General features: G+C 46.6%; 1 protein-coding gene across 2 annotated transcripts; it reads left to right on the forward strand.

Annotated features, from left to right (window-relative positions):
* The first annotated feature begins 126 nt into the window (after positions 1-126).
* Positions 127-20236, forward strand: LOC100411160 (cytochrome P450 4F2). 2 transcript variants are annotated; one of them, XM_035286034.3, is made up of 13 exons: positions 127-175; positions 580-778; positions 3262-3406; positions 6330-6380; positions 6473-6600; positions 8729-8850; positions 9465-9735; positions 10922-10988; positions 11176-11305; positions 16354-16487; positions 16583-16647; positions 16830-16912; positions 17324-20236. In XM_035286034.3, exons 2-13 carry the CDS (start codon positions 581-583, stop codon positions 17487-17489), a joined length of 1560 nt encoding a protein of 519 aa, XP_035141925.2. In that variant the 5' UTR covers positions 127-175; position 580; the 3' UTR covers positions 17490-20236. The 2 variants fall into 2 exon arrangements, 1 of the variants encoding a protein (XP_035141925.2); XR_013530954.1 differs by lacking the exon at positions 16583-16647.
* Positions 20237-21658: the final 1422 nt, after the last annotated feature.

The raw sequence follows: 21658 nt of genomic DNA on the forward strand, positions 1-21658 counted from the left end.
GCCAGGTTTGGTTGGCTGCCCAGGCACGGAGAGGCACCCAGGCTGTGGGGATTGGTTGGCCCAGCCCAGCCCAGCCCAGCCTTCCACAGACTTCCCTACATCAAGGGCCAGAATCAAACACCTCCCAGCAGAGGGAGAGAGGAGGTTGTGTGGGACAAGCTGCTCCTGACAGAAGGTGCCAGGTTGCGGGTGGCGGGCCTCGGGGGTCCTAGCCTGGGATGGAGAGGGGCATTGCTCAAGGCCCAGGCAGCTCCTGGGTGCTGGCCTGGAGGAGGGGTGGTTTCCTGGTAACTGAAACCAAACCCCTGGCAACCTCTGAGTGATTCAGCCTGGGCCTTTCTGGACTTTAATCAGTCTCTGTGTCCCTCTCTCTCCCATTCTCAGTGCTTACCAGGTCACTGGAGGCCACTGGGCTGCTGGGCCTTTCTGAACTTTATTTCTCAGCTCGTTTACCCATCCCTGAGCCTCCCTGCTCTACCTCCAGCACTGGCCGTCCCTGCCCCTCTCCGCTGTCCCCTGAGCTCCCCCGGCTCTTCCCTGGGCCTCAGGACCTCACCCTCCATCCCGTCCCCCCTGCAGGATGGTGCAGCTGAGCCTGTCCTGGCTGGGCCTCGGGCCGGTGGCAGCGTCCCTGTGGCTGCTCCTGCTGCTGGTTGGGGCCTCCTGGCTGCTGGCCCGTGTCCTGGCCTGGACCTACACCTTCTACGACAACTGCCGCCGGCTCCAGTGTTTCCCGCAGCCCCCAAAACGGAACTGGTTCCTGGGTCACCTGGGCCTGGTGAGTGTGGCAGCAGGCTGGGTCTGGGGTCTCAGGATGGATCGACGTCCTGAGGGGTAAGAATGAGGCTCAGGGAGTGGGGGTGAGGGGGTGGGCTGGGATCTGAGGTCGCAGAGGAGCAGGGGAGGCGTCCTGCTCATTCCTCGGCTTGTTCACTCATTTCTGTGCTATGCCAACCCAAGCCTCCCTCACCACCCTGTCCCCCCACTACTAGCCTGCATTGAATCCTTTTCCTGCCTGTGTTTCCACATTAGTTCCCCTCTGCAGGGCTCCTGGGCAGGAGCTTGAGTGCACAGAGAGGCGAGCCCCTGGCATTCCCACATTCTCCACTGCTGGACTCGAGGCCTCCTGCGCCCACTGTCCAGGGTCCTCTCCCTGCCCGGCCCGTTTCCTGGGATGAGGGTACAGCTGGGCCAGAGGAGAGGTGTGGGCTGTCTCCCACCTCCACCACATCCGGAGGCACCTTCCTCTTATCTTGTTCCTCTCCAGTGAGATGTCCCAATAAGTTCTGTTGCCAAACCCAGATAAAAGTTGGCCACTCACTTCCCCTTTCAGAAACCTCCCCTGACCTTTCTCCTCCCCCAGACCTTGCCCTCTGGCTTAGACCTGCTCTCCCCTTTGGGGAATGTGGTCTCAGTTTACTCATTGCCAATGGCAGGATTGAAGGACATGTCAATTTATCAGGTGAAGTGAAAGGGTGCACGGGACTCACTAGCACAGAGCCTGGTGCAGAAGCTGCTCCCAGGTGGGAGCCACTGTCCCGATGGACAGTTAGAGTCACCGCTGCTTCCCTAGTGGCTGCTGAGAAGGGAAGGTACCCTGTGTGCAGAATCCTCTCCATGGGAGGAACTGGAACCTGTGTGGACCAGCCAGGACATGAAGGGATGTGGGGACCAGCCTTAGGGACATGTCCTGAGGCCCTACTGCTCTCCACAAATCTCCCCTGTGAGGACCTCCTCATATGGCTGCCTCTGGGCTGACATGACTCCCAGAACAAGAAAATCTTTCCTCTCAAGTTAAGTGGGTCTCTGTGAGCAGACAGTGCGTCTTTTCCTTCTGCCCTAGGATGCACCTTTGGGACTTGGAGATGGCCCCGAGAGAGAGAGAGCAGAAAGAATGTAGACAGATAGGTAGATAGGTAATAGGATAGATGGATGGATGGATGCACAGATAGGGAGAATAGATGGCTGGCTGGCTGGATAGGTAGGTGGGTAGGTGGGTAGGTAGGTAGGTAGGTAGGTAGGTAGATAGATGGATAACAAGATGGATTAATGGATGGACAGAAGGATGTATGCATAGGATAGATGAATGGATGGACAGAAGGATGTATGCATAGGATAGATGAATGGATGGACAGAAGGATGTATGCATAGGATAGATGAATGGATGGACAGAAGGATGTATGCATAGGATAGATGAATGGATGGACAGAAGGATGTATGCATAGGATAGATGAATGGATGGACAGAAGGATGTATGCATAGGATAGATGAATGGATGGACAGAAGGATGTATGCATAGGATAGATGAATGGATGGACAGAAGGATGTATGCATAGGATAGATGAATGGATGGACAGAAGGATGTATGCATAGGATAGATGAATGGATGGACAGATAGATTCATAGAGTAGTAAATAGGATGGATAGATTAGGTGGATAGATAGCTGATTGATAGATAATAGGATAAATGAATGAATGTACAGATTGGATGAATGAGTAGATAGATATTTAGATAGAAGAATTAGGATGAATAGATTAGATAGATAGATGAATAGGTAGATAGGCAAATTATAGGCTAGATGGATGAATGGATGCACAGATAGGATGAATGGATAGATGATAGATGGATAGATAGATAAGATAGAATGGATGGGTTAGATAGATGGATAGATACGTAGAAACATAGATTAGATAGATAAATATATACATAGATAGATATATAGACATATAGGTAGACATGTAGATAGATAGATAGATAGGCAGAGAGGTAGATAGATGATAGATAGGTACATAGATAGATGGATAGGCAGATAGGTAGGCAGATAGAAGAGGGAGTTTATTATGGAAATTGGCTCATAGGATTATGGTGGCTGAGATGCTTCATGGTCTGCTGTCTGCAGGCTGGAGAAACAGGGACGATGGTGGTGTAACTCAGAGTCCAAAGGCCTGAGAATGTGGAGGTCTGACGTCCAAGAGCAGGAGAAGATGGATGTGCCAGCCCCAGAACAGAGCAAATTAGCCTTTCCTCTGCTTTTTTGTGCGACCTGGGCTCTCAACAGATTGAATGAGCTCTGCCCACATTGGGGAGGCAGTTCTTCCTTCCTCAGTTTACCAAATTGAATGCCAGTCTCTTCTAGAAATGCCCTCACAGACACAACCAGAAATAATGTTAGACTGGCTATCTGGGCATCCTTTAGCCCAGTCAAGTGGACACCTAGAATTAACCATCACAGGAGGTGACAGCCCCTGCCTTGCTTACAGGTCCCTCCCACGGAGCAGGGGATGAGGGTCCTGACTCAGCTGGTGGCCACCTACCCCCAGGGCTTTAAGGTCTGGATGGGCCCCTTCACCCTCATCATCCGTTTGTGCCACCCCAATATCATCCGGTCTGTCATCAATGCCTCAGGTACCACCCGGAATACCTGGTGGTGGGTGCTGTGGTGCGTTTGAAGCCTGCAAGTCCCTCTATCCCCAAGCTCCTGTGTGGCCCCTGAGGTATTCTGACCTCTCCTTTCCTTCCCTCTCAGTCATCTTCCTCTTTCTTCCTTGTATTCACCAATTTCTATCTCAGCATCTCCTCTTTCCATTGCCCTCTGATCCCCTGTCCTGGTGTTCTGGGGTCCCGAGAGACCTCAACCCAAGGCTCAGTCCTGGAGGAACCCCCAAACTTAAGGAGATGGATCTTGACAGAGACATCCCCAACTTCATGGGGTCAGGAAAGGGCCAGAGGGTGATGGATGACAGCCCAGGAAGAACAAGGTCTTCGCTGAGACAGCCGGGAAGGCTTCCTGGAGGAGTTGCTGGAGCTGAGTCTGGAGCAATGAGTAGGAATGTTTCAAAGGACAACGTGGGTGATGCAATTGGGCATCATTAGTATTCAAGGTCCCGTGCCAGGCCCAGCATCACCTTGCCTGTCCCAAAGCCCTGAACAACGAGGAGGGCTTGTGGCTGGTGGAGGATCCAGGCTATTATTTCCATGATGTCCACCTCTCTGGTGTGGGTCAATTCCTTCTACCCTAAAATCCTGTAGCTTGTCTGCTTAAGTTCATTGCTGTCCGCTCTAGGCCCTGGCAGTCTCCAAAGGGAGACTCCACCCCAGCTTGGGACCCTTTCCTTGACCACTGTGCTTACCATCTTGGACAGGCCAGGCCAAATGGGAATGGGCAACATCCTACAGAGACCGTGGCTCTTATCTCAAAATACGAAGTGACTCTGGGCTTGTTCCCAGCTGTCTCTGGTTATTGAGGTTTCTTTCAGTTGTGAGTGGTGGAAACCCAACCTGGTGTGGTCTGAGTAATAAAGGAGAATCTATTGAGTTTAAAGTCCAGGGAGGGTGGCCTTCAGGCATGGCTGGATCCAGGTCTCATACAATGTTACTGGGAATCTGTCTTCCTCTCTTGGCTTTAGCTTTCTCCACTTCACTTTTCCTTTCAAGGCAGCCTTTTCCTCATGACGTCAAGGATGAGTCCCAGAAGCTCAGTTCCCATGGGAAAGCCCACATTTCCCCCAGAGTTCCCAGAAATAGCCCATGATTTACTTGTCCTGGCCTGGGTCACAGGACCAATTTGTCCTCCAGTCCCTGTGTCTCTGATGGCCCAGTCTTGGCAGGTCTGAGACTTCCAGAGCTACTGTTTTGGGGACACAAAGAAGTTTGATGGTTAAGGACTCAGGCCATGGATGCAGACAGACCCAGCCTTAGGCCTGAGGCTTATGGTCTGGGACTGTGGGTAGTGACTTTATCATCCAGAGCCTCAGCCTCTGCATCTGGAAAATGGGATGAATACACCCAGGGAATGTGGTGTGTGACTCCACGTGGGGAAAGACCTTTTCTGTCCGTGTCACTGAAGGACTGGAGAGTCCTGCATGGAGGATGTGAGGAGGAAGCTCACAGAGCTCGGCACTGAGAGGAGGATGAGATGCCGCTTGAAATTCTCAGGGTGAGGGTCTTGACCTCCTCCCTGCAGAGCCTTCTCTCTGACAGCCCAGGAGAGCATGAACTGGGTCCTGTGTGTTTTTCTCCAGATTCACAGCTCGGAGGAAGGTCTCCTTTACACACAAAGCCTGGCGTGCACCTTTGGTGATGTGTGCTGCTGGTGGGTGGGGCCCTGGCACGCGATCGTCCGCATCTTCCACCCCACCTGCATCAAGCCTGTGCTCTTTGCTCCAGGTAGACACCGTGCTGGCCACGCTTTGCCCACAGCTGGGGTCTCTGTGCTGCCTCCAGCTGGTCCCGTGCCCATGTGCAGACAGGAGGGGCCGTGGTGGAGATGCCACTGCCTCCATCTCCCCTGGACTTCCACCTGTCTGACCTCCGTTCCTGTTTGCTCATGTCTGGGGTGTGTCTCTATGATGGCTGTTGTACGGTCAGGTCTGCTGTACGGCCACGTCTTGTCACGTGTAAACTTACACCTGGGTCCTGGTCACGTCTGAAAGATGTTATGCTTGGTTACATCTGGTATAGCATGGTATAGCATTACAACCGGGTCATGTAGAGCTGGTCACGGGAGGGGCTCATCTGTAACCAAGGACATTTGGGGCATGTGAGGCCTGTCTAGCTGTCGTCTGAGATGCTGTTTGACATTGTCATTTTCTCCTGCTGGTCACATCTGGGCCATGTTTGGAGCTTGTGTGAGGTCTGGGACTCACGGTCCCTACACGAACTGTCTGAGACAGTATTTGAGTCTTTTCCAAGGTGTATGTTTGGGTCATGCCTGAGGAACCATCTGGGTCACATGCGGGCTATGTCTGGGACATTAAAGGTACCGCATTTATCTTCTACCTGGAGCCTGTGTGTGAAGCATGCATTTATGGTAGTGTTAGAGCATCTCATGTGCATGTCAGAGCATGCTGTCTCTCCTTGGGAATTGCGATGTGTTTTTGACCATGTCAGGACATGTGAGCACATGTCAGGATCATGCTCCATGTCCCAGGGCCGTGTCAGAAGATGACTTGTTAGAAGATGTCAGAGAGTGCTGGGGCGGACAGGGCATCCTAGGTCCTTGTGAAAGCATTTTGCAGAGTGCTGAGCTATGCTCAGGGGTTGCACAACGCATTAGATCATGTAGGAGGCATGTCGAGGTGTGCTGGAGCCCTGACGTAGCTCCTGCGTGCCATGTTAGGCAGCGCCATTGCTGTGCTGTGCTGCGTTAGCCTGGGCTGCTCTCCTCCCCTCCCCCATCCTCCTTTCTTCCTCTGCCCTTGGCTCCCTTCCTGCTATGCGGTGCTTGGAGGTGGAGAAATGCAAACCTTTGGCTGGGAGCCTCCCACCACCCCCAATGTCCCTCCTTTTCCTGCCTCCATGGCCTGAATGTCCTCATTTATGTCAGCAGCCATTGCACCAAAGGATGAAGTCTTCTATGGCTTCCTGAAGCCCTGGCTGGGTGAGTATCTGCAGGCGAATAGGGTTGCGAACAACCTGGGGGGCCAGAGGAGAGTGCTGCTCATGACCCAAGACCCTTGGCTGCCCTGCCAGGGGATGGGCTCCTGCTGAGTGCTGGTGACAAGTGGAGCCGCCACCGCCGGATGCTGACGCCCGCCTTCCACTTCAACATCCTGAAGCCCTACATGAAGATTTTCAATGAGAGCGTGAACATCATGCATGTGAGTTCTTTGAAGCCAGGGTCTCAGATGCAGCCTTGGGGTGGGGGGACCACAGACAGATGTGGTCTGGAATTTTGTCTCTGCTGAGTGGCATTGGGCCGTTGCTCTTCCCCTCTGACCCTTGGTTTCCTCATCTGTAAAATGGGTAAAATAATCTATACTTAAAAGATGGTTGAGGTGATATAATGGAGTCACATCCCTGGTGCACAATAGGTGACCAGAAGGTATCTGTTTCTATGTTTTTGTCACCCAAGCCCTGTAAACTGAAGAGGGTCATGACGATGATTGCATAGTAGCTGTTGCTGACAAGAAACCATCTGAAAATTCCTTGGTTTACAACAATAAGCATTTGTGATTGTTAATAACTGTGGGACAGTTGGTGGCTTCTTCTGGATGTGGAAGGGATTGCTCGTGGTACATGAGCAGCCTGGGGTCATATAGGCAGCCTTGTGGGTGTTGGCTGAGTTCTCTCACATGTTTGGGTTTTGTCTGGCTTCAGACTGATACAGATGGCCACAGCTGGGACCCCCAGATGTTCCTCCATGTGATTCAGAAGGCACCCCATGGTTCCCAATTCAGTCAGGGTTGCAGGGAGTAACACGTGGCTTAGCTGCATTAGTTATTACCTCATCATTTTCACCACATTGTATTTTGACATTGAAAGCCAATAGTCCCACATAGAATCAAAGGCAGGGGGGTAAAACAGGCTCTGTCTGTTATTGGGAGGTTCTGAAAAATCACATTGCAAAGAGTGAGGCTATGCGGGAAGGGAAGAATCAGGGTAGAGTTTCTGTGAAGTGTCTAGAATTTTTTTAACTTTCAAATCAATGTTAAGCTAGTTACTATTTCATAAACTCTTCTGGAAGAACAAGAAACTCCTGAGTCAGAGATAAAGGACAGTTTTACTCCTCATGACACAGAGAGCAGCATGTGTTTCTTGTTAGACTGCATTTTTTCTCCAAGCTTCCCAAATCCTGTGGGCTGACGCAGGTGTGCCTCTATAAACGCCTGCCGACGTAATATATTGCATTACAGGGAAGAGGCATTAGGCTTAGGAATCTGTTTTTATGGCAAGCAGAAGCAACCTATCCAGGAGGTGTCATTACTTTGTCCCTCAAAGTTATTCTCTGCAAACACAACACTGAGACATTTTCCAAGTTAAGAACAACATCAATGTCTTGCATTCCTGACATACTCAGAAGGGATGCTCAGGACTCAGGGAGGACAACCTCTACAAACATAAGGATATTTTGTCATCAATTTATAACAATGCAGATGAGGAAACCCAACATTTATTAAGCACTCACCATATGCCAGAAACAATGCCATATGCCCATTCCATGATATGAGTATATATATTTTCCAATTTCATTTTAACAACTCTGTGAAGGAGAGATTGTGTATTTCTGCCCCGTGGTAGGTCATGGAACTACAGGTCTGAGATATCTGGGAGCTAACTCAAGCTCACCCAGCTAATGAGTGAGCTTGGCATGGACCCAAGCTGGGTAGATGGGGGAGGGAGGACTGAGAGTGGAAATCAGGAGAACCTTCCTGGAGGAGTTTTGTTACAGCTGATCATTGAAGGACTGGCATGAATTTTATTTTGAGTTTTCCAAGGAGCCATTGAAAGGGTTGGAGCTGGTGGGTATAGTCAGAGCGGGTCTCTGTCAGGAACTGACTATAATGCAGCACTAAATGGACTTAAAATGGATGCAAAGAGGCTAGTGTGGAGGCTGGAGCATCGACCAGGTGGAGGGGAGTACATTCTAAGGTTTGTGGCATTCTAAGGCATAACGTGAATTATATGGCTCTAAAGCACATCATCTTAACTGTTCCTGAGGATTTGACAGGTGGGATGTAGGGGAGGGTAAGGAGTTGACTAATGGCACACGGAGCACAGGAGGCAAAGCTGGAACTTGAACCTAGGTCTCTTGAGTCCCAATCTTGGGTCTTCATTTCTTAATAGTAACAGCCTTTGCTCCCACCATAAGCTCGTCCTCCCTGCAGAGGGGTCCCTGGGGAGAAGATAAAGAGGCTGATTCTGGGGGGTCCCTCTTGGTGGTTGGAGTTGGAGAGGTACTCAAGGGAGCAAAGGACCTGCACCAGCTCTGTCCCCTTCTCTGGCCAGGGCAAGTGGCAACGCCTGGCCTCAGAGGGCAGTGCCCGTCTGGACATGTTTGAGCACATCAGCCTCATGACCTTGGACAGCCTGCAGAAATGCGTCTTCAGCTCTGACAGCCATTGTCAGGAGTGAGTTCTTGCCCAGGGTCTGGGATCTTGGGACATGGACCCAAGCTGGGTAGATGGGGGAGGGAGGACTGAGCATGGAAATCAGAAAAACCTTCCTGGAGGAGTTTTGTTACAGCTGATCCTTGAAGGACTGGCATGAACTTTATTTTGAGTTTTCCAGGGAGCCATTGAAAGGGTTGGAACTGGTGGGTATAGTCAGAGCGGGTCTCTGTCAGGGACTGACTGTAATGCAGCACTAAATGGACTTAAAATGGATGCAAAGAGGCTAGTGTGGAGGCTGGAGCATCGACCAGGTGGAGGGGAGTACATTCTAAGGTTTGTGGACAGTTTCAAGGAGAAGGGGCAGGACCGTGTACTGGGAGGGAGAGAGGAGTATAATGTGCAAGCTGTTCTGGGTGCCTAGCGGCATGGAGGCATCTCACAGAGACTGGATGCAGGGGAAGAAGAGAGCTTGGACAGTCAATCTCATGCTGATCCCCACCTGTATGGGAGGGGTCATCTGTTTCTGGATATGTGTTTGCCCATAGGAGGTAGCTCCTGGCTGCTGGTGGGAGGTGCTCCTGGTGTTTCAGGTGCATTAAATTGTTGCCTCCGTTTCCGCCCTTATCCTGCAGGAAGCCCAGCGAATATATCGCCGCCATCTTGGAGCTCAGTGCCCTTGTGGTAAAAAGACACCAGCATCTCCTCCTGCACACGGACTTCCTGTATTATCTCACCCCCGATGGGCGGCGCTTCCGCAGGGCCTGCCGCCTGGTGCAGGACTTTACAGACGCCGTCATCCGGGAGCGGCGCCGCACCCTCCCTAGCCAGGGTGTTGACGACCTCCTCCAAATCAAAGCCAAGTCCAAGACTTTGGACTTCATTGACGTGCTGCTGCTGAGCAAGGTGGGCTACTCCGGGATCTGAATTCAAGAAGTAGAAGGGAGTTGTGTGTCAACTGTCAGATCAAAGAACTTGGGTTTCATCCAGAGGGCACATTTCTGGGGAGCCAGAAATGGGCTTGATGAAGAGAGAGACACGTCAGAGATAGGTTTTGGTAATAACTCTGTGGAATGCACCTGGCAGGGCACAGCTAAATGAAATTGTGAAGAGTCTGAGATTTTACTCTATTTATAAGTTAATAAGCGAATCAGTCACATTTTAATCTATAATTATATCTATGGCTGGGTCTATGTTTATGCTTTTGCCTGTGTCTTTCTATATGTTTGTCTCTGAGTTTGTGTCTGTCTGACTTTGACTATGTCTGTGCCTTCGTCTTTGTCATTGGCCATATCTGTATGTCTTTGTATCTGTGTCTCCATCTTTGTCTATGTCTATGCCTTTGTCCTGTATTTTCTTTTCTTTTGCTTTTTTGTTTGTTTGAGACAGTGCCTTGCTCTGTCACCCAGGCTGGAGTGTAGTGGCCCGATCTCGGCTCACTGCAACCTCTGCCTCCGAGGTTCAAGGGATTCTCCTGCCTCAGCCTCCTGAGTAGTTGGGGCCCTACATTATGAGTCTCAGCACATTTTCTACTGAGAGAGAGACAGAGAGAGAGAGAGAGGCAGAGAGAGACAGAGAGAGAGACAGAGACAGAGAGAGAGACAGAGAGAGAGAGGGCACGAGCTTTGTGAGAGATGATGTTCTTTGTTCTGGATGCCATATTCCTTAGACTTGCAACCCAAATGTCTCCAGGGAGACAAGATTCATTTACCACTCTAGAATGTGAGCAAATATCTTTGGAACAATACTTAATCTCTAATCTCCAAGGCAAATTGGCATTTAATTATCCTGTAACCCAGGTTGCCAGTAACCTTTTCTCAGAAAGTTGTCATCATGCAGAAACACAAAAGCATTCATGGGTCATTGAGTCTTCCCAATAGGGACCCAAGAGGAGGCAAGGAAGCCAGGGAGGAAGCCCATGGGGTGGGGGCTCTGGCCATAGCGACCAAGAGGGGTCTAGGAGTGCAAGATGGACTTGGGTTCCTGGAAAGAGGATGAATCTTCAGAGATTGTCTCAATAAGACTCAAGAGCCTTCAGATCTGGTGACTTTTTATGGTGGGGTGCTTGCGGGGATTGTTGCCTTCTCTCCAGGATGAAGATGGGAAGGAGTTGTCTGATGAAGACATAAGAGCAGAAGCTGACACCTTCATGTTTGAGGGTGAGGGTCCCAGTGTGGGACTATAGGGAGACTGGGATCTCTCCATTCCAGGAATGTGTTGGGTGGACCCCCTCAGCCTTCCCATTCCCCTTCCCCCATCCTCCCTGAGCTCCTCAGTCTATGGGTGCTGTCCACCTTCAGGTGCTGAAGCAGCCCAGAGACCCAATCCTGTCTTGCTGCCCCTCAGGCCATGACACCACGGCCAGTGGTCTCTCCTGGGTCCTCTACCACCTTGCAAAGCACCCAGAATACCAGGAGCGCTGCAGGCAGGAGGTACAAGAGCTTCTGAAGGGCCGTGAGCCTAAAGAGATTGAATGGTGAGTGAGGGTGCTGGTGGCTGTTCCTGAGCCCCTCTCATTGGCTCTGCTCTCCAGGTGGGGAGGGGAGGAAGAGTTGATTCAGCCACTATTGCTTAGTGGGAATAGGAGCAGAGGACCACAGGCAGGGCTTAATACCTGCCCGAAGGTTGCAAGCCCTTAGGAATGAAAGACCCGGGCTGCTGAGAGAACTGGTGATGATATGTGAGGACAGATAACGCCACTTAGCACATGTTCAGCAAACGAACTTCCCCTCCACTCTCTTCCTTTTCTCCCAGAAATATAAGTTTTTTGAACGTCTTCACTTCTTGAGTGTTTGCTCTTCTGTTGCCTAATTCCTACCCTCCTGTCCAGTCCTGGGATTTATAAGGCAGACCTGGGGGTAAACGTCATCCATTCTTGTCCAGAAGACCTGCACCATGCATCCATCCAGTCCTCGTTCAGCAGACGCTCCCACACTGCACTTCACCCCCACGTCTGCACACAGCATCTTTCTGTGCTCTGGAGACCTGGGAAGGACCCAACCCAGGGTTCTGTTTTCCAGGTGCTCCCAGCCTGGTGGGGGAACCGTCCCTGGTCAGGATACTCGCAGCCCACATGGGCAGGGATGGAGCTTACAGTAAGAGAAGCATGACTGGGGGTATAGAAAGTGTCTCAGTTGAGAACCTGAATAATGATCAGTAGCTAATTGGGTACAGTTGGGGAACAGTGCTCTAGGTCAACAAGACTGCCTCGGGTCTTCAGGGGGAGGAAGAGAGAGAGAGAGCAGAGTCGGGACAGAAAGGAGAAGGGGAGAAAGAGGGAGAGACTGAGTCATGGTGAGATGATAAAACTGGAGATGGTAGAAGGGGCTGTCTGGGGAAGCCTTTGGAAAAATGTTAATGTATTCCGTTTTAACCCAAGGGCAATGGGGAACCATGGGAAGTGTTTGAGCAGGGGAGGGACAGGTCAGAGTTGGGTACCAGGAAGTCCTTTCTAGGGCTAGTGTGGAGGGTGCACTGGAGAGGACCAGCTGTAGAATGAGGGCACAGGGGGGACATTCTGAGGCCTGAGCAAGGCCAGGGCCTGGAGGAAGGAGAGGAAGCATTGGAGTGGACAGATAGCTTGGATTCAGTGTCCTCCTGTCCATGCCTTTGCTCAGCACAGCAGTCCTGGGAGGGGAAGAAACATTTTTATGCTTTGAAAATCAAGAATTTTTTTTGCATTTTTATTTTTTGAAACATATTTTTATTGATGCATAACAGAGGCACATAGTTTTGAAATACATGTGATAATCTAATATATTTATATAATCTAATATATTCATATAATTGATAAAGATCAAATCAATGTACTTGGGATATCCATCGTCAGAAATATTTGTCTTTTCTTTATACTAGAAACATAACTAACATAAACAAACTATTCTGGAATGTACAGTACACATTGTAAGCTATAGTGAGACCACTGATCTATCAAGCGCTAGGTTTTATTTCTCCTGCCAAACCTCATATTTGTACCCGTTAATCAACTTCTCCTCATCCCTTCCTCCCCTCTACCAATCTACCTTCTATTTTCATGAGACCCATGTATTCAGGTTTCACACATGAGTGAGAACATGTGATATTTGTCTTTCTGTGCTTGGCTTATTTACTTACCACAATGACGTCCGGTTCCATCCATGTTGCCACAAATGACAGAATTTCAGTCTTTTTAATGGCGGTATAATATACAAACCACATTTTCTTTATCCATTCATCAATGAATGAGCACTTAGGTTGATTCCATCATTTGGCTCTTGTGAATAGTGCCACAATAAACACGGAAGTACAGATATCTCTTCAATAGATTGATTTTCTTTCTTTGGGATAGAAATTTCTTCTCTTTCTTTTCAGTAGTGGAATTTCTTGGTTTTATGGTAGTTCTAGTTTTAGTTTCTTGAGGAACCTCTGAGCTGTTCTCGACAGTGGTGGTACTAACTTACATTCCCACCAACAGTGTGTGAGAGCCCCCTGTCTCCACATCCTCACCGGCATCCATCATTACCTGTCTTTTTGATAAAAGTTATTTTAACTGGGATGAGACGATAACTCATTGTGGTTTTGATTTGCATTTCTCTGACAATTAATGACATTGAGCATTTTTTTCCATCTACCTCTTTGCCATTTGTATGCCTTCTTTTAAGAAATGTCTATTCAGATCTTTTGCACATTTTAAAATCAGACGATTTGGTTATTTTTCCTATTGAGTTGTTAGAGCTGCTTATATATTCTGGTATATTCTTATATATTAGCTTGTCAGATGGGTAATTTGAGAATGTTTTCTGCCATTCTGTGGGTTGATTCTTCACTTTGTTGATTGTTCCCTTTGCTGTGCAGAAGCTTTTTCCCTTGATATAATTTCATTTCTCTATTGCCATGCTTTTAAGGTTTCACACAGAAAATCTTTGCCCTGACCCATGTCCCAGAGTATAAAACCAAGATTTCAAGCAAAGGCCCAGAAGACTTAATGAGAAAAATGAGCTTCCTTATTAAGCTCCACCTTAGCGGTGACTACGGGCAACAGTGTTCTGTGTATTCTTCCAGGAAATGGCTATCCCGATGCCCACATTTATATGAGCCCACACTGTGATATTTATTTCTATGAACACACACTGTGCTTTTCCTTGTAAATGAAAGTACATGAAATGGACAGGTCTGTACACTCTCTGAGATCCTTTACTTTTCTTAAAATATAAATTTTGGAAAACGGGTTTGCTTTTAAATGTGTTATCTTTAATTGACAAGTTTTAATTATATATGTTTAGAGGTACAGTGTGATGTCATGATGCATGTATACAACCTGAAATTATTGAATCAAGGTAATGAACAAATCCATCACTTCATGTATTTATCATCTTTGTGCAAGAACATCTGAAATTTACTCTCTCAGCGATTTCAACTAATACAATATATTGTTCACTAAAGGCACCACGCTGTGCAGCAGGTCTCAAAAACTTACCCTCTTGTCTAACTGAAGCTTCTACCCTTTGACCATCGTCTCACCCTTCCCTGTCCCTCCCCTAGCCCTGGCATCTGGTAACCACCATTCTACTCCTATTTCTATGAGCTCGACTATTTTATGTCCCAAGATAAGTGTGTGTTTGTCTTTCTGCACCTGAATTACTTCACTTAGTGTAAGTTCATCCGGGTTCTTCCATGTTGTGGCAAATGAGATAATTTTATCTTTTTAAAAGGCTAAATGGTATTCCATTGTGTGTATATATATGTCAGATGGAAAAAGAGCATTAAATTCCAAAACCAATGATAAAAGAGAGTTCTTCTTGCACAAATGAGACATTACAGATAAGACTGGGGTTTTCCTTGACAATCCTGCCACCCCACCTAATCCTCTCTCATTCTCCAAAGGTGTCTCTAAGCCATAAATTTATCTGTCTATCATCTCTATCATCTATGTATCTATCAGCTATATGACTATGTATCTATCATCTATTATCTATTTATTTGTCTACCTATTATCTATGTGTCTTTGTATCTATGTATCTTTATATCTCTCTATATCAGCTATCTATCATCTTTCAATCAATCAATCACCTATCTCTCCATCATCTATCTATGAATCACTCATTTTATAAATATATTTCCATATGCTTTCTGCTCTTTTACACGTACATGTGTATATGCTTGTAACTTTTTTCACTCAACAGTGTGCCTTAATGCTGTTTTTTTCTGAGTGCTGTATATTTTATTCCATCTTTTATTCAGCTCATTTCTACATTGAAGAGGACATTAAATGTTTTTAATTATAGTAGATATTTACAATTTGCCTTCCAGAGTGTCTGTACTGATTTACCTGCTAGCCTGTGGTATGTGATGAGATCAGTGATCCCTATTTTCTCCTTTTGTTTAGCTGTGTAGTATTCCATTGTGTGGGTGTTTACCTAAACATTTTCCCACTAATGTATATTTGGCTTGTCCCCAAATTTTTGCTAAACTGGACACAATGCAGTCAGCCCGTGTGTACAGTGAATCATTCCTTACATGTACAAGCATCTCTGCAGGACAAATTTCCTGAAATGCCATTGCTGAATCAAAGACCATTTGCACTGTACAATTTTTTTTTAGACAGAATTTCACTCTTGTTGCCCATGCTGGAGTGCAATGGCATGAACTCAGCCTTTGCCTCCCAGGTTCAAGGGATTCTCCTGCCTCAGTCTCCCGAGCAGCTGGGATTATAGGCACCCACCACCATGCCCGGCTAATTTTTTGTATTTTTTTTTTTTTAGTAGAGATGGGGTTTCACCATGTTGGCCAGGCTGGTCTTGAATTCCTGACCTCAGGCAATCTGTCTGCCTCAACCTCCCAAAATGCTGAGATTACAGGCATGAGCCACCGTACAAGATGATTGCAAATCCTTTACTATTAGTTGAGTTTTATGGCAAAACTTTCCCATAACTTTGCTGATAGTACTGTCGTATTATTGAGTTTTAAATCTTGGCCAATCTGCATATTTCTTCTTTTGATGGATATTTAAAAAAATAAGAGTGAGGCTGAACATCTCTTGTACATGTTGATGTTATTTGCTTTCTTTTTACGGAACTGGTGTTTTACTATTTTTGCTCTTTTTCTCTGGATTTTTTAAAAGCATTTACTTTTAAGAATGTGTATTAAAATTGATCTTTTTTTCTCTCTTGTGTTGCAAAATATTGCCTCAACTTTTGAAGGGCATTTTTGAATAATTTCTACGAAGTTAAATTGGCCCACATTTTTCTTTCACAACTGTAAAATCCGTGCATTTCCCAGGATTTTGTTTGGGGGACATGCGGACCCCTTCACCAAATGTGAAGTTTTTACTTACTCTCATGTCTTTTTCTGAGCTCTCCGTTCTGTTCCATGGGTTTATTTTCTTGTTTTTGCAATAGTGCCACACTGTTTTTATCATTCCTGTGACTTTGTAACAATTCTTTTAAAAAGTTAAAAATAAAATAAAAGGTCTCACTTGCACACAGAGAAGCTGGAGAGTAGTGTCTTGGCTCCCTCGATAATGACTGGGGCTGGGTGTTTCCTTAGGGATGACCTGGCGCGTCTGCCCTTCCTGACCATGTGCATGAAGGAGAGTCTGCGGTTGCATCCCCCAGTCCCTGCCGTCTCCCGCTGCTGCACCCAAGACATTGCTCTCCCAGACGGCCGGGTCATCCCCAAAGGTGCGCACAGCCTCAAGGGGAGGAGACTCCAGGTTAGGAAGACGGGCCCCTCAGGCAGGGAGGCCTTGTCCTGACTGCCCCCTGCTCTCCCACAGGCGTTATCTGCCTCATCAGTGTTTTCGGAACCCATCACAACCCAGCTGTGTGGCCAGACCCTGAGGTGCGCCCCGCCCCTCCCTCTCCCTGTTTTTGTCCATTCCAAGGCTCCTAGAGGAGGGGGCAGGGTTTTGATCAGGAGAATCCAACATCACCTCCCTCCAAGACACACACAACTCTCTGTCTCCCCAAGGCTGGCGGTCTTGGGAGACCCCACCCAGCAAGCCTCCTTGGTCTCACCTCCAGGTCTATGACCCCTTTCGCTTTGACCCAGAGAACATCAAGGAGAGGTCACCTCTGGCTTTTATTCCCTTCTCGGCAGGGCCCAGGTAAGGGCTGCCTGTGTCTGAGGCGGGGACGGGGTGATGAGTATGGGGGTCTGGGCATGACAGTGGGGAAAAGGAGGACATTGTAGATGGTTCGAGTTCTAGCTCTCCTTCCCTCCCTTCCTCTGGAGTTTACGGGTGATCCATAGAATAGGGTTGGGTTGGTGCTAGAAGGATCCCTGGTGTGCTCAGAACACTTTCACACCCTATCCTTGGTCTAGGTTGGAGGCTGGATCTGGGCTAGGCCCGCAGGATATGTAAGCCCACATGGGGCTCCAGGCACGGATGCTCACTTTCTCTGTCCCTCAAGCTGACCTGGGCGGGGTTAGGTATCCCAGCCCAGGTTCCCAGCTTGATGGGTCCAGGATGGGGTTCTGCCAGGTTGCAGTCAGAGTTCCCACCCTCTTCTCCCAGGAACTGCATCGGGCAGGCATTCGCGATGGCGGAGATGAAGGTGGTGCTGGCGCTCACGCTGCTGCGCTTCCGTGTCCTGCCGGACCACATGGAGCCGCGCAGGAAGCCGGAGCTTGTCCTGCGTGCGGAGGGCGGACTTTGGCTGCGTGTGGAGCCCCGGAGCTGAGGTCTGCAGAGACCTACTCTACCCTTCCTAAAATGACCCCTGATTCATCAAAAGTGAGGCATAGAATTACCATATGACTCTATTCCACTGTAAAGCTTTCCATCCTAGATGTATACTCAAAATAACTGAGAAAGGTGTTCAAACAAAAAGACGCCTGTGCGTGAATGCTCACGGCAGCCCTATTCACAGTAGCCAAGCGATGAAAACAACCCCAGTGTATATATTACCAGATGAAGGCATAAACAAAGTGTGGCCCATCCATACAGTGGAATATTACACAGCCATAAAAAGGACTGAAGCGCAGATCCATACACTATGGATGAACCTTGAATACATGATACTGAATGAAAGACATCAGATGCAAAAGGTCCCGTAGTGTATGATTCTTTTATCTAAAATTTCCAGAACAGGCCAATCTGAAGAGATGTAAAGCAGATTGGTGGCTTTCAGGAGCTGTGGGGAGGTGGGACTGAGGAGGACCTGCTAATCAGGACAGGGTTTCCTCCCGGGATGGTAAAAATTCTCCAGATCCAGATAGTGATGAAGGGAGCATGACATTGTGAGTGCACTAAATGCTATTGAACTGGACACTTTGAAATGGTCAAAACGGTGAATTTTATTTTATGTGAATTCTACCTAAAAATGATGTAATAATTCATATATATTTTTTCCATCTGGATTATTCACTCAGGAATATGTTGTGAGCATCTTTCCATGACATTAAATCATCTTAGGAAACATTATTTTGTGTTTTTTTAAAATGTGCATGTTAAGTATTCAAATCAGTCTTAAATTTTTAAGAAGACATAATGTTAGCAAATAATTTAAAAAGGTTTTGCCTCAGTTTGTAAGAATTGTTTCCATGCACATTAATGGCTTGAGACATCATTATCAGTTACAAATCGAGTCGTTCATCAAAGGACTTTTGGGGTGGAGATTTTATTTTTATAGCAATAGATGCACAAATATTCCTATAAGATACAGGTGTGGTTAGAGACTTTTCTAGAACAGGTATGTCCTACAAACTCCACGGACACTGGCTGTTTTGGTCCTATTAACAAGTAGACCACTGAGAAAGGAGAAGGTGACATTTTAGCTTTTCCCCAGGTAAACGTGATTTTCATGCTCACACTCATCTTATGGAGTGGATGTTAACTCTCTTGCTCAAGGTCACTCAGTGAGTGGCAGAGTGGGGATAAATCTGATCCATTTGGTATCAGAGGTCATGCCTTATCCTACCACAGAAGTGATTTTCAGAGTGAGTCTTAGCCCTAGGCACATGAGATCACCTGGGAGCCACTCCAGAGTGAGTAGATGAGACTCTGACAGGGGGTGCCTAAATTTTTAAATGTAATGCTGTTGATAGGAAATACATTCACTCATGTAAAAAGTTAAATGCACAGTGACAAGTATTGGTGAAGTGTTGGTGCTACACATATCCTTTGACTGCCCAGTTTCTCCATCTTTCTAAAGGTAAACACTTTAACTCTTTGGGTACCCTTTCTAGCCTGGCGACAGAGTGAGATTGAGTCTCAAAAAAGCAAAAAACAAAACCCACACTGTTTCCAAAGCATCTGCATTGTGTGTTTAATTTCCATAAATAATGTATGAGAATTTCTAGGTCCTCTAAATAATTAGCAGCCCTTAGTAGTGTCAGTTTTGGTTCCAGCCTTCCTTATGGGTATGCTGTGGCACATCCCTGAGATTTTAATTCGCATTTCCCAGTGATTAATGGTGTTGAACCATTCATGCCTTCATGTACCTATTTGACATGCCTATATTTTCTTTGGTGAAGTGTCTGTTCAAATAATCTGCCTATTAATTTTTCCTTAGGCTGTTTGCCTTCTTATTGTTGGATTTTGAGTGTTCTTTATAGATTTTGTGCACAAGTCAGATGTGTTATTTACAAGTATTTGTCAGATGTGTGATTTACATGTCTTTTTCCTAGACTCTGAAGTTTCTTTCCTAGACAAAACATTTTGAATTGTTTTGAGGTAATACTTACCAATTTTACTTCTTTATGAATTATGTTTACATTGCCATATATAGGAACTCTGCTTAACTGGAGTTTATGGAGATTTTCTCCAACATTTTCTTTTAAAAGTTTTATAGTTTTAGATTTTACATGTAATTATATGGTCAAAATTTATTTAGTTAAATTTTGTATGGGGTGTGAACTATGGTTTGACTGTTTTTTTTTTAAATAGATATCCAATTGTTCCATACAATTTTTTTGGAAAGAGTATCCTTTTTGCATTAACTTTCCTTACAGGTTTGTAGATCACTCAATTGTTTAAATTTGGGTGGATATATTTCTAGATTTTCTATTCTGTTTCGTGCTGGCCCAGTACCACACTGTCCTGGTTACTGTAGCATTATAGTATGTCTTTAAAGGAATAATGGGAATGCTTCAACTATATATTTTTCCAAATAATTTTTGGCTATTCTGCATCCTATGTGTTTTTATGTAAATTTTATGATCAGTGTGTCTATTTCTACAAATAGTCCTGATAGGATTTTAATTGAAATTTATGTGAATCTATAGATCAATCTGAGGAGACTTAACAATGATATTGATTATTCCAGTTCATGAACATAGTATACCCTGCCTTTATTGTCTTCTTGGATTTCTTTTATCAGTGTTTTGTAGCTTTCACCATGACAATCCTGCACGTATTTTGTTAAATTTACAGCTGGGAATTAAATTTTTTTCTAGTGTACAATGCTAATAAAATGGTGATTTAAAAGTTGTGTTCTTCAGTTGTTTATTGTTAATACATGATAGAAGTTTGCATCCTGTTTTTGTAAAAGGCCACAGAATCAATATTTTAGGTCTTGCATGCCCTATCTGGTTTTTTCTTCTCTTTCTCCTTCTTCGCATTGCACCTCCTTTTAAAATATAAAAACCACTATTGGTTCATAGGCCATGCATACACAGTACATAGGCCATATTTGATCCATAGACCATGGATTGCTGACCCTGGGATATAGGAATAGAGTTGATTTTTGCACGTTGCCTGTGTATCGGCTCATTCTTATTGGAACACAATAATGCTGTTATTTTTTCAGTCTTAAAACAATTCCCCTTTTGGCTTCATTTTCACACCAGCTGTTGCTCCATTTCTTTGCCCCACTATCAGCAAACTCCTTCAAAGAGTGATGCACACATGGGGTGTCAAATGTCTCCTCTCCCACTCCAAACAGGCATTGAAATTCCTCAAAGGGGAGTGATGGTTTATGAATGAGATGTAAACTCACAGGACCCACAGGACTCTGCCACACCTGTGCATGTAATTTTCAAAACACACTCAGGCCTGGTCTTGTTACTGGCTGCTGTGGGACCTTCATCCTTTTCTGAGTGTGAAGGAGTCACTCTCTGCTGGACAGTTTGGGGACAAATGACCCTACGGGGTCTTTGTTAGTTTCATTGTGTGTATGTGTGAGAGCAAGACAAAACAGAGAGAGTGTGTGGGTATGTGACTGTATGTGTTTGTGTGACTGTGTGCAGTATCGTAACAGCACATGTGTGTGTATGCATGCAGGTGCATATGTGAGTGTATGTAACTATGTGGGTGTGTGTGTGTGCACACATGTGTATGTGCTTATGCCCTGTATTGGTGTTTGAGTGTGGTATGTGCATGTGTGAGTGTTGGAGTCACTGAGAGACTCTTTTTTTTTTTTAAGATGGGGTTTCACCATGATGGCCAGGCTGGTCTTGAACTCCTGACCTCAGGTGATCCACCCACCTCGGCCTCCCAAAGTGCTAGGATTACAAGCATGAGCCACTGCACCCGGTTGTCACTGAGAGACTCTAACGGTCCACATGAGGCTATCTTCTTGCTCCTGTGTTCCTGTCTTTAATCTATCATTAAGTAGAAATGGCACACACATGCTTGGGGCTGACCATGTGTCTGGGAGCATTGTTGTAAACACTTTACTCATTTTTTTTTCTTTTGAGATGGAGTCTCACTCTGTTGCCCAGGCTGGAGTGCAGTGGCATGATCTCAGCTCACTGCAACCTCCACCTCCAGGGTTCAAGCGATTCTCCTGCCTCAGCCTTCTGAGTAGCTGGGACTACAGACATATGCCGCCATGCCTGGCTAATTGTTTGTATTTTAGTAGAGATGGGGTTTCACTGTGTTGCCCAGGCTCCTGAGCTCAGGCAATCT

This window comes from Callithrix jacchus, chromosome 22, assembly GCF_049354715.1.
Source record: "Callithrix jacchus isolate 240 chromosome 22, calJac240_pri, whole genome shotgun sequence".
In the NCBI taxonomy this organism is placed as follows: domain Eukaryota; kingdom Metazoa; phylum Chordata; class Mammalia; order Primates; family Cebidae; genus Callithrix; species Callithrix jacchus.

Bases quoted from the DNA above. Each gene is read 5' to 3' on its own strand.
- LOC100411160 (XM_035286034.3), top strand. From the start codon at position 581: ATGGTGCAGCTGAGCCTGTCCTGGCTGGGCCTCGGGCCGGTGGCAGCG. The intron at 3,407-6,329 runs GTACCACCCGGA...TTATGTCAGCAG, and splicing joins GTCTGTCATCAATGCCTCAG to CCATTGCACCAAAGGATGAA. The intron at 16,648-16,829 runs GTGCGCCCCGCC...TCTCACCTCCAG, and splicing joins CTGTGTGGCCAGACCCTGAG to GTCTATGACCCCTTTCGCTT.